The sequence below is a fragment of the Fistularia commersonii genome, chromosome 10 (genome assembly GCF_037954325.1).
Source record: "Fistularia commersonii isolate RoL2024-O1a breed Wild chromosome 10, RoL_Fcom_v1.0, whole genome shotgun sequence".
Taxonomy (NCBI): Eukaryota; Metazoa; Chordata; class Actinopteri; order Syngnathiformes; family Fistulariidae; genus Fistularia; species Fistularia commersonii.
Window position 1 is genome coordinate 14,765,258 of NC_141293.1, and position 14,069 is coordinate 14,779,326.

Consider the following 14,069-nt stretch of genomic DNA (forward strand, 5'->3'; position numbering starts at 1 on the left):
AGTCCTGGGCTACAGCAAGGTGAAGATGAAGAGCAGGGCTGACAGAAGAAGAGCTCCTGACATGCGGATTTGTCTGGACCCTGTGGAGACAGGAGACACCAGCATCAGAATCAACAATCTGGCACCTTCTGACTTGGGGTGAGAACATCTGGTGACCTCCTTCTGCAGGACTGTGCAGCAGCATGCTTTTGGTGGCGTCCAGCGTCCCGTTGTGCGGCTCCGGACGGATCTTCAGGAGGTTACACATCAGGGCGTAGATGTGGACGCTGTCGAATGGCTCTGACACGAAGCCCCGTTTGAAATCTGGTCCAAACGCCCTGAAGATGGTCTTCATGTCCATCTCCTGGTTGTTGAAACCGTGGTCGCCCTTGTTGACGTAGACGAGGAACCTCTGAAACCAGGAGGACAGACAAATGGACAGTTCTTCAGCTAATAGGAACACAATGGAACGCAAAGGAACACGCAGGAACATACATGACGGACCACAATGGAGCTGTGGAGAACACCAAGGAACACGGTGGAATGTCTGAACCTTGTTCCCAGAAACAACAGGATGGAGACACGGGTTTTCATGGAACCACGGATTCTCATGGATTCATCGGTTCCCGTCCCCTTTAATTCACGTTTCTTGTCTGAAGGCCAAGAACCTCTTGAGGAGAAGCAAGCTGCACTCAGAACACGACTGTAGAACCGCTCTCCAGGACGTCATCCTCAGGGAGGCCTAGTTCTCGGCAGCAGATCCTGGAGAACAGCTCACCCGCTGGACTGAGGTTCTTCTCGTTGGGGGAATATTGACCTTTTTTTTTTCTTGGCAAGCCAGCAGCCCCGCCCTCCAGCCCAAGCCCACCCACAGGAGGAGAAGAGGTCCACTCACCGAGTTGAGGTTGAATCCCAGGTCAGCCATGAGGACGATGGGAGGCAGCCTCTTGCTCCTGCCCAGGTGGAAGCTCTCGGGGATCTGGTTCTTCTGGTAGACTGTCACATTGGGAACGTTGGCCAACGCCTTGAGGACCTCTTGCTCTCGGCCGGGTCGCGGGGCCAGCACGCCAAAACCGCCGTAGTCCAGGATCTCAAACTTGTTGAGTTCCAACAGCTTGAGGTACTTATTGAGGACGATCTCTTCCACCTCAGGGTACTTCTTGATGGTGGTCATGCCGTGGTCGGAGGTGATGATGACGTTCAGGCTGCCGTTGAGATGGTGGCGCGTGATGGCGTCCTTCAGGTAGCCAATGGTCCTGTCGATCTGCGCGATGATCTTCTTCCGGTCGGCGTGGTCCGGCCCCTTGGCGTGCCCCACGTTATCGGGCTCGCCGTAGTATAGCGTCACAAGGTGGAAGTTCTCCTCGGCGAACCATCTCATCACCGTGTCGATGTTCTGACGCCACTCCGTCTCGTTGTCGTCGGGGTGAAGGCCTTTCTCCACCAGCGCCCGGTCCACCGCCTGGCCGCTGTAGTTGGCCCCGCCACCCGGGAAATAGAAGGACGCCGTCTTAAGCCCCTGGAACAAGGCGGGAAGTTAGATCTGCAAAGGGAGCTCCGGCCAAAAACCCCCACAACAGCAGGCCCAGGAGAAGAGTTGAAGAATGCGGAACATCTCACCTGGTTCTGGGCGGTGATCCACAGCGGGAGAACGCCGTTGTCCCACCACTTGGACATGGTCAGCGTCTTCTTGTGCGGGAGCTTCAGATTGGTGGTGGTGTTGAACATCATGTTGTGGACGACCTCGTGATCCTCCACCCACCTGCCTGACAGGAAGCAGCAGGGTCACTTCTAAGCCAGATGCTGGTCTTCATGGCTATCAGCCGGCGTACGGCTATCAGATAGCTGACTAGTTTATCCGCGTCAACCCTCATAACGGAGAAGATGGCGAAAAGAAAAAAAAGACTGATTACCGTGCACTCCGGGCTGTGTGGACAGAGGAATTTGCATTTGGATTTGCATTTATGGCTCTCCCGGTCAAAAAGGCAAATGATCAGGTTTGAAACGAAAGCCAAATTAAAAGATTTTATTAGACAAACTAGAAAAATTGATGGATTAAAATAACATAAGTAATGATGAAAAGAATTGATTGAAAGAGGTCATTGCGATAGTGATTAGAAGAATTGAAAAGCATTCAACTGAACGGAAACGATGAAACCACACCACAGAAACTGGTGAAGTAAAGCTATTGATCAGAAATTTCTGATCACACTAAGACCAGCAGAGTCTCCTTCCAGCAGGAGGTTCTTCAGCTGTTCACTTTCTGTTCAGGAGAACGTAAATAAATAACGTTATACATCAGCCAGTTATCTTCATGGCTTCATTCTGACCTTGAGGCGACGGAACGTGATGGACATTATCCAGCCGTCCATCACGTTCCATCGAGGAAGACGCTTCCAGGCAGCAGTATGTCTTGGAAGAAAGCGGAAGCCAGGGGAACCGGGAGAACATTCACAAAGCAGGCAAGATCTTGATACATTCTAGAAGTGAGGTACCTGTGATGGTGGTGAAGTGCGACGGCGAGGTCATGGTCAACATGGGTGGCGTGATGTACTTGGCCTTCACGCCATCCCGGGCCATCTGGTCTAGGTTGGGCGTATCCACATCCTGGTCGTAGTCCCACCTGAAGCCGTCGAAGGAGATGAGGAGCAGCTTGTTTCTCTTGGTCTCCAGCGGCCTGCCGGCGGCGCCGATGACCGCGAGGACTGCGAGGAAGAGCTCCGGTCTGATCTTCATCTCGACTGCGGCGGCAGCAGAGGAGCAGCACCTGCACACCTAGGGTGGAGTTAATGAGTAACTGTGATAGAAATCAGCTGATGGAGGAGAAGACATTCACCTGTGGACTCTGACGTTCATGAACGGGAAGTTGATGGTGGAGACCCAAGGTGGAGCTCCCAGGTGGAGGCCCCAAGTAGAGCTCTGTAATGGAGCCTTCAGGCGGTACCCCACGCAAAGCCCCACTGCGGAGCTGCCTGAGAGGGCCCCACAGCGGAGCTGCATGGTGGAGCTGTCTGACAGGGCCCCACGGCAGAGCTGCCTGACAGGGCCCCACGGTGGAGCCGCCTGGTGTGGCACCACAGCGGCTGCATGGTGGAGCTGCCTGATGGGGCCACAGAGTGAACTGAGCTGACACTCCATCTAAAGATGGTCAGCAGAAGACCAACGGGGAGGATGGTTTCATGGATTGGGAAGAAGAATTGATTCAGCGTATTGGTTAGATACTCAAGGATTCCGAGCTGAAGAAGCCTTTTTCAGTTCTTCTGAACTGAAGCAGCCTCTCGGATGAGGGGTGAAACTATAAGTGAAGATATTGAAGTCTAGTTGCCACGACAAGAAGATTTCCACAAGAATTTACCTGAGAACCACCAAAGGCATATTGTTTAGATTAAATCAGCGGTCGGGAACCTGTGGCTCGCGAGCCATGTATGGCTCTTCCGGTAACGGCGTATGACTATCAGATAGCTAACTAGTTTATTCGATGGTGAAAAGTCTGCCTGGACAGAGGAATTTGCATTTGGATTTGCATTTATGGCTCTCCTAGTCAAAAAGGTTCCCGACCCCTGGATTAAATTATCAGGTTTGAAATGAAAGCAAAATTAGAAGATTTTATCAGACATACTAGAAGAATTGATCGGGATGGATTAAAATAACATAAGTATTGATGAAAAGAATTGGAGGATTGATTGGAAGAGGTCATTGCGATAGTGATTAGAAGAATTGAAAAGCATTCAACTGAATGGAAATGATGAAACCACACCACAGAAACTGGTGAAATAAAGCCATTGATCAGATTGTTTGTCATCGATAAGAAATTTCTGATCACAGAGATCAACGGAGTCTCCTTCCTGCAGGAGGTTCTTCAGCTGTTCACGAGAACATCAATAAATAACGTTATACATCAACCAGTAATCTTCATGGCTTAATTCTGACCTTGAAGACCTTATCATCTGCTGACGCGCACACTCACTCAACCATTTATCTAATGGCTTTAATTCTAACCTTGAGGACCTTATCAGCTGCTGACACACAAATTACGAAGATCCACAGTCAGAAAGTCAGATTTCCACAGATGTTTTCGTGTGGATTCTTCTCTGCAAGATTTAACTGAAGAGCATCTTCTGGTTCAGATTCAAAAATGTTCATGGGGTGTATAGAGCTCGGGAGAACAGTCTGAGAACCAGAATGGAGAGTGTGAAGGGTGGCTGAGTTCCATCCCATAATTTCTCACAGGGATGAACGGGGCGGAAATAGACGGTAAAGCTTGACTCTTATTTTGAAGGAGACCCGGAAGCACTGTCAGGTTGACGCTGTGCTTCCGGTGTGCTGTTTCCCTGTACCTGATTGGAGCGTGGATTTCAATAACATGAGAATATTTGATCAAGTCCGCTGCGAATTTTAGTCTGTCTTCACCTCGGATTGGATCCGATCTGTGAGAATCTGCCCGGGTGTCCGGACTTTAGGAGCGGGTAAGAGCGATGTAGAAACCGGCAACGTCCGTGTCCGGTTAGCATCATCTAGCTGTTAGCAGTTAGCCCAGGTGTCATACAGGTCGGCGACGAGCCGGCAGATGTTTGAAAACGGGCACAATATTTATACTACTAATAGTCATTCCTGGAAAATCACTGGCTCCTTTGAACGAACCGCAGGGTTTGAATTCTTTTCAGGTTTTCGTCTGAAACCGGAAATCTGGAACGATAGAGGTCCCCGTGGACCGTTTCCTGTTTAACCGGAAGCGACGCTCCTATTGTGTCGAGCTTGACGTGCTATCAGGGTGAAGCCATCAGAGTGTCGAGAGCGAGTTCATGCGCATCCGGTTGTTTTCAGATGTTTATCGTGTGATACCTAGGTATCTGACTTTGTGTGTGTGTGTGTGTTCTAGGATGTGGTCGCTGTGCAGCCTGAGGCCAACGCTCTCCTTCCTGGTCCAGGGTGAGTGTCCGTCCCACTTCCCAGGATGTTGATCTCTGGTTGGATGAAGGTTTGCTCGGATGTCCTCGTCTCCATCCAGATGTTATTGCAGATCTGAAGCGCGAGAACACATGCATATTGACGGGGTCGGGAGGGTGTCGATCAGCTGGTCAGAAGAACATTTGTTGCAGATCTCGGTGGAGCCACCCAAGAACCTGGGTCATCCTCTGTCCAGAGAAGTGAGCCTTCTCTTCCTGTCCGCAGCCTCTCTCCTGGCGCCAGGCCGGACGCCGCCGCTCGTCTCCAGGACCATGGCCACCCTCAACCAGATGCACCGGCAGGGGAAGCCCAAGGCCCCGCCCCCGGCCGTCGGCGCCACCTTTGGGCGGCCACAGCTGAAGGCGGTGGTCCTGAAGACTATGATCCGCAAGCCCAAGAAGCCTAACTCCGCCAACAGGAAGTGCGCCCGCGTGCGCCTGTCCAACGGGAAGGAGGCGGTGGTCTTCATCCCGGGGGAAGGACACAACTTGCAGGAGCACAACGTGGTGCTGGTCCAGGGGGGGCGGACCCAGGACCTGCCTGGGGTCAAGCTCACCGTGGTCCGGGGCAAATACGACTGCGCCCATGTGGTCAAGAAGAGACAGTGACACACTGATGTGTGTGTGTGTGTGTGTGTGTGTGTGTGTGTGTGTGTGTGTGTGTGTTGATAGTCTTCTGTTTGAGGACAAATCCAGTGTGAACGAGGTGGACCCTCTAAGAATAAAGTCTTGTTCTGCTCTAGAACCTGCTATGTGGGACCTTTATTTTCTCTTCAGGTGGAACTACTGACACACATACACACTTGCTGGGTTCTCCAATCTGTGTGTGTTAAGCCCCGCCCCCTGCTGGCTTCTGGAGCCTGTCCTTGTAAAGCCCCGCCCCCTGCTGGCTCTTTGGAGTTGGAGAAACAAGATATTGCAGGTCACTGGAATGTGAAGCCGGAAGAGGGTTCTCCAGACCTGGTTCTTCAGTGGTTCTCTGGGCTCTGAGAACCTGGATGACCATCCTTCAGCCTGTACTTGTACTGAAGCATCTAGTGCTGCTGCAGTACCAGGTGACACCAGAACCCTCCAAGGAACATGCAAAGTAGTTCCTGGCCTTTGACTGGCAAATGATAAAGGAAGTGAAGGAAGATGAGGAGCCATGGGCGAGTCAACCACCTCCAGCCGAGGACCTCAGACCTCCTGCTCTTATTGCTATTTCAGGATCAACATGGTTCTCCTGCTTCTCCTCCTCCTGCAGCTGCAGAACCCAGGTGAGAACTGGAGCCCAGAGTCTGAGAACCTTGAGCTCCTTCAGGTTAGAACACAAGCTGGACTTCCATCAGAGGTTCCAACACTTGTGATTAGGGACTTGAAATGGGGTCGACTTATGATTTTGTAGTAGGCGTGAGGTTCTAGGAGGACCACCTGAGTGAGTCCAGACAGAACCCTGGAGATCTCAGTTCTGGTTCTGTGATGTTCCGTGACATCAGCTGACTCGTCCCGGGCGTTTGAGGCGTTCTCCGAGAAGAATCCAGGAACCCCAGGGCTGGTCCACCCCTGACAGTTCTGTGGTCCTTGTCTCCCCAGAAGCTGCTCCTCCCTCTGAGACCGACTCGGGTCTAAACTTTCTGGTTGCGATCCCAGAGAACATCGCCTACTATCACCCCATGAGGGCAGAGAACCGGCTCAACCTGGTGGCTCTCTACAGCAACACCAAGGTCTTGGTCTGGAGTCACCCTCCAAAGAACTCCACCCTCGTTCTGCAGGCCGGAGAACTCCGGGAGGTGGACGTCTCATCCGACGAGATCGTCAGGATAAACAGCTCCAAGCGCATCGTGGTGCAGCTGGTGGTCCTGAAGGCCTCCAGCATCCAGTCAGTTCTGGTTCCACCCATGGATGGACCGGGGTCCTACTACCTGGTCCCACCCTTTTGGGCTGCCGGCGGCAATTGGTCCAGCACCTCCAGGAGACCTTTCAGTATCGTCGTGGTCAACACAGGCCAGAAGAACAAGGTGACCCTGGAGGGCGAGCGGACGTCTGAGGCCGACTTGGATCCGGAGCAGATGTTCCGCGTTCCGTCCTGGAACGGGTCCTTCTGGGTCGTGAGGACGGAGCACCCGGCGGCCGTCCTCTTGGGACACGTCTGCGCCGCAACCTCCGGCTGCAGCTGCAGGATGATCTTCGCTCTACTTCCGCCTGCCACCGGGGAGGCCCTCAGGTTCCTCGTCCCACCAGCGTTGGTGGAAGCCCACGAGAAGGACTCCTTCATTCTGGTTCCAGACCAGGAAAACCCCAGAGCAGAACCCTTCAGCATAGACTCATCTGTGGTGGAAGGGGGTGGAAGCGCCTTCCTGTACTGGCCTGGGATGCTCCTCGCCCTCATCCCAGAGGAACACTTCTCCTCTTGTTACATCGTCACCTCCATCCCGGGCGTAGAGAAGCACGCCGTGGTCCTGGTCCAGAAGAATCTTGCCAATGGGGTCCGCGTCGGGAGGTCCCTTCCTGAGGACCCGCGGTGGGAGGAGCTCCGAGGAACCAGCTACGTCTCCGGGGTTCTCGATCTGGACCAGGAGAAGAACGTCATCTGGCACCGGTCCGCCAACATGGCTGTCTACTTTTTGGGCAACAGGAGCGGCGTGATGTTCGGGAACCCGGCGCCGTCCATCAGCAGAACACCAGGTAAGAACTGTCTCACACACACGGGGAAGAACCTGCCAGAAGAGGTTCTGATTGTCGGGAGTGGAGCCGAGGTTCCGGACCTCGACTTCCGTTGGAGTTCATCAGGTTTCAGAGGCCCTTTTGTGTCTCCTCCAAATGGAGCCGAGATGTGGAAGCCTCAGATTTGGAACTTTGTTCTGATGAAACATTTGAGGGCCTCCGGTCGGGTCACGGCCCCGTAGGGAACCTCAGGGAACCGGGTCCTTGGACAGAACCGGGGGGGGTCTACTGTTAGCTGAGGAGAGTCCAGGAAGGGAGGGCCGGGTTCTGCCGGGCTCCAGATGTTTACAAATGGTTCTTGGTTCTGTCTCACCAGACCACCGGGGCTGCGTGCTGAGGGAGGAGGTCCTTGAGGTGGGCCCGGTGGCGTTAAGTTGGCCCGAGTCTGTCCAGCGCTGCCGGGAAACGGGTCTGAGGCTGCTCAGCGCTCCGACAGCCGACCTTCAGAACCACATTCACAAGCTGCTGCGGGCCCGCGGCGACCGTGAGGACCAGGTGTGGATCGGGCTGCGGCGGAGCGCCATGAACGGCGCCTGGTACTGGGTCAGCGGGGAACCGTACGCCGCCTCCAACTGGGAGGCGGGGCAGCCGGGCGGCGTGCATGGCGGTCCGTGCGTCTCCATGAGGCTGGATGGGAATGAGTTCGGCTGGAGGAAACGAGACTGCTGCCAAAAACTCCGTCCCCTCTGCTACCGTGGCCCGCTTCTGCTACCTCTGTAGCGGAGCCGGCAGGTCCCGGTGCTCGTGTAGCCTCCCAGAGGGTCCCGTGGTAGACTTAGACCTTTGGCTAGTTTGCTCAGGTCCTGTTAGAATGTGTAGCTGTGAAGAACACGGACCGCCGGTGGGAGCTGACAGAATGGGCCGAGCTCCTGAACCTCCCTGGTTCTGATCAAACCCAGCAGGCCGGCGCATGTTAGCATTTCCCCGGCGACGTGACCAGAACCTCGCCTAGATTCCTGCTAACGAAGCAGCTGATCACAATTTGTAGTCTGTTTTAGGGTAACTGTGCTTCTGGATGAACAGCATACTAATGCTGAGGGGAGGCAGCCGCAGAGGCTCCCGTTGTGAAGCGCAGCGTGTAATTAAAGGCTGAGCTGATTGTTGTCAAAGAACCACAACTTCCTGTTTGCGTTATTTCCTTTATTCCTTCTAGCAGCGACAGATGTTTTTACTTTTTATTTTCGGGCCCGCTAACCTCGTTAGCATCAAACTTCATCGCGTGCTCAGGAGCTGCCCCTTCCCCCGACCGAGGGTCCACGCGGCCCACCCCCCTACCCCTAGTAGCAGGACCACCTTGGTCCCCAGACCCAGGGCCAGCAGCAGCAGGAGGGGGGGCCAGGCAGGGGGCGACGGCGGGGGCGGCCGGGGGGCCAGCAGGTAGAGCGTGGCCTGCCCCTTCCCCAGCGGGTTGGAGGCGTCACAGATGTAGTGGCGCCCAGCAGTAGCGCCCCGCAGCTCACCCACCACCTGGAAGTGGCCTGTTGAGCCCTGGCCCAGAGGCCCCCCCCCCTCCGGGGTCCTGTCCGGCTCCGCCCACCGCACGTCCGGCAGCGGCGCCCCCCGGGCCAAGCAGTAAGCGGTGAAGCCCGACGCCTCGCTGCCCTCCACCCAAACGCTCAGGATCCTCGGGGGAGCTGCAGGGAAGGACACTCGTTAGCATTAGAGCTAACGTTGTTAATCTGACTCATCAGCACTCACTGACTCATTAACATGACAAAGACAAACTTCAGGTTACTGATTTCTGATTGGCTGGGAAACGAATGGACTTTTCTTACTACTCTGGGAACAGCAGGAGCTAGCAGATTAGCGGGAACTAGCAGATTGGTGGGGATGAGCAGATTATCAGGGATTAGAAAATGAGCTGGGACTGGCAGATTAGCTGGGACTAACAGATTAGCAAGAACCAGCATATTAATCTAGCAGACTTGTGGGGACTGTTAGATTAGCCAGAACGAGCAGATCAGTGGGTACTAGCAGATTAGCATTGACTGCTAGACTGGCTGGTACGAGCAGATAAGAGGAAGAGTCAGTTTATTTTGTATTAGCAAATTTCTGTTCTTTGTATTTGACTTGTTCTTATCCCCTCGTCCCAAGCAGCTATCTAATTCCCCCCTTGGGCGTTAATAAAGTATCTCTATCTAGATTAGCGAGGACTAGCAGATCAGCGGGTACTGTCAGATTAGCGGGTACTCAGTGGGCGGAGCTCCTACCCTCCACCCTCAGGCGGGTCCCCATCTTGTCTTCGTAGCCACCGTGTTCCCGGCCCTGGAGCTCAAGTCGGCAGTAGTAGCGGCCGCTGTCCTGCAGGGCGGCGCCATTGATGCGCAGCGACAGGTCGTGCTCCCGCGGGTTCCCCTCCAGCCGGTAGCGCGGGTCCTGCTGGGGTTCGGGCTCGCAGGCCGACGCCCCGGGCCGTGCGAAGCAGCGGAGCAGGATGATGGCGCCCTCACCATGGCCCAGGCGCCACAGCACCTTCAGCCCTGTGTGAGTGGCGTGCTGTGGGTGGCTGAAGCGGCAGGGCAGCACTGCTGGGTAGCCCTCCATCGCTCGCACCTCCGCCGGCGTGTGCACCGACCAGCCGTCGTCCCCCGCTGGAGGATGAAGCCCCAACAACCAGCTGTCAATCACTCACTTTGAAGGAGGTTCTTCTGAAGGCCAAGACCCCAATCAACAATTCCTGCCTCGGATCAATAGATTCATTGATTCATCTGTATCACACGATTCACTGATTCACCTGATTTGATGATTCATCCATTTATCAGACAGTCCCTCAGCACAAACAGGGTCTGGCTCTGTGTGTGTGTGTGTGTGTGTGGCTGTGTGTGTATGGCTGTGTGTGTGTGGCTGTGTGTGTATGGCTGTGTATCTATTTGTGTATATGTATTAGTGTGTGTGTGTGTGTGTGTGTGTGTGTGTGTGTGTGTGTGTGTGTGTGTGTTTGTGGCTCTGTGTGCACCTGTGTGTGTCTATGTTTTGTGTGCGTGTGTGTGTGTGTGTGTGTGTGTGTGTGTGTGTGTGTGTGTAAACTCACCCGCAGGAGCAGGAACCATCAAAACCAACAGGCTGCAGAACAAACCAACGTCCATCATGGAACCCAAAGAGGTGAGACAGTGCGTGTGTCACAGAGTGTGTGTGTGTGTGTGTGTGTGTGTGTGGCTGTGTGTGTATGGCTGTGTGTGTGTGGCTGTGTGTGTATGGCTGTGTATCTATTTGTGTATATGTATTAGTGTGTGTGTGTGTGTGTGGGTGTGTTTGTGGCTCTGTGTGCACCTGTGTGTGTCTATGTTTTGTGTGCGCATTGTGTGTGTGTGTGTGTGTGTGTGTGTGTGTGTGTGTGTGTAAACTCACCCGCAGGAGCAGGAACCATCAAAACCAACAGGCTGCAGAACAAACCAACGTCCATCATGGAACCCGAAGAGGTGAGACAGTGCGTGTGTCACAGAGTGTGTGTGTGTGTTCATATGACCACACACTCATCTCCCATGTGCCTCCGCCCTGCCTGGAGCTCCCAACCAAACCCTGAACCACCAATCACGGGAGGGAAGCAGTCGAATCATGTGGTGTTTCACTTCCTGATTCTATTTGAGGTTGAAGATCCTTCTCGGACAGAGACATGGAAGATGTGGTCCTGACGCTGCTCCTCCTGGTTTCAGGTGAGACTGCCTCCTCCACCTCTTCCTCATCCTCCTTCCTCTCCTCCTCCTAACTCTGAGGAGGAAGCTGGTGCTAGCGATAAGCGGTGATTATGTGACCTACAGAAAACAGGAACCACCGTGTTCCTGCAGATATGGAAAGTGAGGGAGATGTTATGAACAAGCCATACTTACAGCCTGTCTGCTTCCATGTTGTACTACTGCTTTGCAGTACTTACACAGTAATTCCACCATCCTTCAGTTTCCATGTAGTACTTTGAAAGTATTTTCAGTGACCCCAGTGTTTGCCCCCCCCCCCCAAGGTTGTTGCTGTGCCTCCTGGAACCTGAGTGCGTCGGGGGGGGTCCAGGTCCAGGCGGGGGAGGATGCCGTCCTGGGCTGCTCCTTCACGCACCCCCACCAGGAGGACTATTCGGGCCAGGTGTCGGTCACCTGGCGGTTCAGGGAGGCCGCCTCCTACCCCTTCCTGAAGTGCAGCTTCCTGAACAAGTCAGACGGGCCGGGGGGGCCGGAGGACTGCTCGGGCCCCGGCCTCAAACACTCCCTGCTGGGGGACCCCCGGCGGGGGGTGCTGTCACTGCTGGTCCGGGAGGTGCAGCTGCAGGAGACGGGGCTGTACTTCTGCGGCGTGGAGCTGGAGGGCAAGGGAAACTCCCGTCAGGAAGCCACCGTACTCAATGTCACAAGTACTTCCTCCCGCCGGCAAGCTTAGAGAGGGGCGGGACTTAGCTTGGGAGTGGGCGGAGTTTCTTGAGCCTCCTCGTCGGCTTGTTCTAACTCTTCGTCCCTCCGCTCCTCCACAGTGAAGCCCAGGATCCTGCAGCTGGAGAAGCTGGGGTCGGAGGCCGGAGCCTCGCCCCAGCTGCGGTGCCTGGTGGAGGGGTTCCCCGTGCCTAATGTGCGCTGGCTGCCAGGGGAGACCCCAGCCCCCCAGGTGGTGGAGGAGGGGTCAAACAGAAGGTCCAGCTCCATCCCGTACGAGGAGGACGGGGGGGTTACCTGCCTGGCGGAGAACAGCGAGGGCCGGGCCGAGCGGCGCTTCCCCCCCGCAGCCATGTCGACGCTGACACTGAGCGCCGGCTGCGCGGCCGTCCTCCTCCTCCTCCTCCTGCCGCTGACGCTGGGACTCCTCCTCCTCCATCGCCGCCGCCGCCGCCAGCGCCGCAGGCTCACAGGTGCCGCCGCCTCCTTCTAAGCTCCAACCGCTCCACGCTCTGCATGACCTTCAGTAGTCGACCTCCACCCATCACCCCTTGACCTCCTCCTTCTTGTCTTCCTCCTCAGCTCCGGTTTCGGCTCAGGCCTACGAGAACGAAGCAGGTATCTCCTCTATCAGTATCTCCCCTTCCTGGTCCTTTCAGGGCTATCCTCTGTCAATCACCTGCCTCCATCTGATCTTCTCCTCTCACACCAACTACCTTCCTGCCCTCTTCCTCTCCATCCACGAACCTCCTCTCTGGTCTTCCTCCAGTCCTCCTGTCTGGCAGCTCCAAGCTCAGCATCCTTCTACCCAGGTCCCTCCGCTGTTCATGTCCGAACCATCTCATTGGGACTCTAAACCACCCTTTCAAACTTCATACTTTTCAAATCAAAAGTCTCATTGCATGTTTGCTGTCTGCCAGGGAACCTTCGGCCACCGGATGGCACCGTCGAACTGGAGCCCATGTACAGCACCATCAGCTTACCCTGCACCTCCACTGGGTCCCACCAAGGTAAGGGTGTATCTGGTTAAAGACCAATCAATCAGCCAACTAATCAATCAATCAACCAATCAGCCAGCAACCTAATCAATCAAGCAGCCAACAAATCAACCAACCAACCAATGAAGAAACCTGGGAATCAATCAGGCTCAGTAACAGCGCTCTGGTCCGAACAGGAAGCGGCGCTGAATGAAACTGCAGTTAAAATGGAGGGAGAAAGCTTTTAGTTTAGAATTTGGATGATTTTCCTCAAAGTATGTTTCCATGTTTCCCACTCACAACTTCCTGTTCCTGTCCTTTCAGGCAGGGTCGTCGTGCCAAACGTCCTCTATGCACCCGTCGGCGTGCGCTGCTGAGTGCCACCGTGCCGCCGCCTTCACAATAAAACTCAGCATTCAGCTTCCTGTTGCCTTGAGTGTTCTCTGAGGTCAGGGAGGCGTCTGTCTCCATGGCAACCGTTTCTGTGTGACAGGAGTAGAAGGCTTGGGAGGGATGCATCCGACCAATCAAAACTTAGCTAGGTGGCAAACCGGCCAATCACAGGTGACTTGTGTTTCGCACTGCTGCAGTGGGTTCTGACAGGAAACACCCCTCCACACACACACTTAAACAGACAGACTTATACCAAAACACCCCCCACACACACACACACACACACGCTTAAACAGACAGACTTAAACCAAAACACACCGACACCCCCCCCCCCACACACACACTTAAACAGACAGACTTAAACCAAAATACACCCACACAACCCCCCCCCCCACACACACACATTTAAAAAGACAGACTTAAACCAAAACACCCCGACACACACATAGATACGCACGAAAATCGCAGACACACGCCCTTTGAGGCAAAGAGCGGGGGGAACCGGAAATGCACTTCAAAATAAAAGCACGGCCATCGAGTCAGCGGCCCGCTCCGCCGGAAGGCTCACGCCAGAGGGGTTTGGAGCTGATCGACCGATCGATCGATCAGCCGTCGATCGCGTGGATCTACAGCGTGTGTCCTTCCTTGCGTGGAGCGGGGGCTTCCGCCTCCTCGCCGGGCTTTTATTTTGAAAGGCCGACCGGAAGTGGCGGTGC

General features: G+C 54.8%; 5 protein-coding genes and 1 long non-coding RNA gene across 8 annotated transcripts; 3 read left to right on the forward strand and 3 right to left on the reverse strand.

The window, feature by feature from the left end:
• Positions 1 to 9: 9 nt before the first annotated feature.
• On the reverse strand, positions 10 to 2,715 carry LOC147230522 (ectonucleotide pyrophosphatase/phosphodiesterase family member 7). Its single transcript, XM_086154441.1, has 5 exons — positions 2,475 to 2,715; positions 1,600 to 1,745; positions 875 to 1,498; positions 157 to 391; positions 10 to 80 (listed from the first exon to the last, which is right to left on the reverse strand). Exons 1-5 carry the CDS (start codon positions 2,713 to 2,715, stop codon positions 10 to 12), a joined length of 1,317 nt encoding a protein of 438 aa, XP_086010567.1.
• A 1,565-nt stretch (positions 2,716 to 4,280) lies between these two features.
• Positions 4,281 to 5,670, forward strand: mrps12 (mitochondrial ribosomal protein S12). The gene is made up of 3 exons (XM_086153933.1): positions 4,281 to 4,445; positions 4,859 to 4,908; positions 5,152 to 5,670. The coding sequence occupies exons 2-3, from the start codon at positions 4,860 to 4,862 to the stop codon at positions 5,532 to 5,534; spliced, it is 432 nt and encodes a 143-aa protein (XP_086010059.1). The 5' UTR covers positions 4,281 to 4,445; position 4,859; the 3' UTR covers positions 5,535 to 5,670.
• A 128-nt stretch (positions 5,671 to 5,798) lies between these two features.
• On the forward strand, positions 5,799 to 9,225 carry LOC147230524 (uncharacterized). The gene is made up of 3 exons (XM_086153928.1): positions 5,799 to 6,181; positions 6,498 to 7,589; positions 7,945 to 9,225. The coding sequence occupies exons 1-3, from the start codon at positions 6,070 to 6,072 to the stop codon at positions 8,346 to 8,348; spliced, it is 1,608 nt and encodes a 535-aa protein (XP_086010054.1). The 5' UTR covers positions 5,799 to 6,069; the 3' UTR covers positions 8,349 to 9,225.
• Positions 8,768 to 11,642, reverse strand: LOC147230525 (sialic acid-binding Ig-like lectin 15). Of its 2 annotated transcripts, XM_086153932.1 has the most exons (4): positions 11,500 to 11,642; positions 10,977 to 11,407; positions 9,839 to 10,219; positions 8,768 to 9,262 (listed from the first exon to the last, which is right to left on the reverse strand). In XM_086153932.1, the coding sequence occupies exons 2-4, from the start codon at positions 11,032 to 11,034 to the stop codon at positions 8,841 to 8,843; spliced, it is 861 nt and encodes a 286-aa protein (XP_086010058.1). In that variant the 5' UTR covers positions 11,035 to 11,407; positions 11,500 to 11,642; the 3' UTR covers positions 8,768 to 8,840. The 2 variants fall into 2 exon arrangements, with proteins under 2 accessions (XP_086010058.1, XP_086010057.1); XM_086153931.1 differs by lacking the exons at positions 10,977 to 11,407; positions 11,500 to 11,642 and adding an exon at positions 10,660 to 10,938.
• Positions 10,943 to 13,381, forward strand: siglec15l (sialic acid binding Ig-like lectin 15, like). Of its 2 annotated transcripts, none has more exons than XM_086153929.1 (7): positions 10,943 to 11,047; positions 11,216 to 11,281; positions 11,584 to 11,967; positions 12,085 to 12,456; positions 12,566 to 12,601; positions 12,904 to 12,993; positions 13,285 to 13,381. In XM_086153929.1, the coding sequence occupies exons 2-7, from the start codon at positions 11,242 to 11,244 to the stop codon at positions 13,335 to 13,337; spliced, it is 975 nt and encodes a 324-aa protein (XP_086010055.1). In that variant the 5' UTR covers positions 10,943 to 11,047; positions 11,216 to 11,241; the 3' UTR covers positions 13,338 to 13,381. The 2 variants fall into 2 exon arrangements, with proteins under 2 accessions (XP_086010055.1, XP_086010056.1); XM_086153930.1 differs by having other exon boundaries at positions 11,022 to 11,047; positions 11,134 to 11,281.
• Positions 12,422 to 13,388, reverse strand: LOC147230527 (uncharacterized). Its single transcript, XR_015106714.1, has 3 exons — positions 13,261 to 13,388; positions 13,102 to 13,176; positions 12,422 to 13,005 (listed from the first exon to the last, which is right to left on the reverse strand). It is a non-coding gene; the product is annotated as an uncharacterized LOC147230527 (long non-coding RNA).
• Between the last annotated feature and the right edge of the window lie 681 nt (positions 13,389 to 14,069).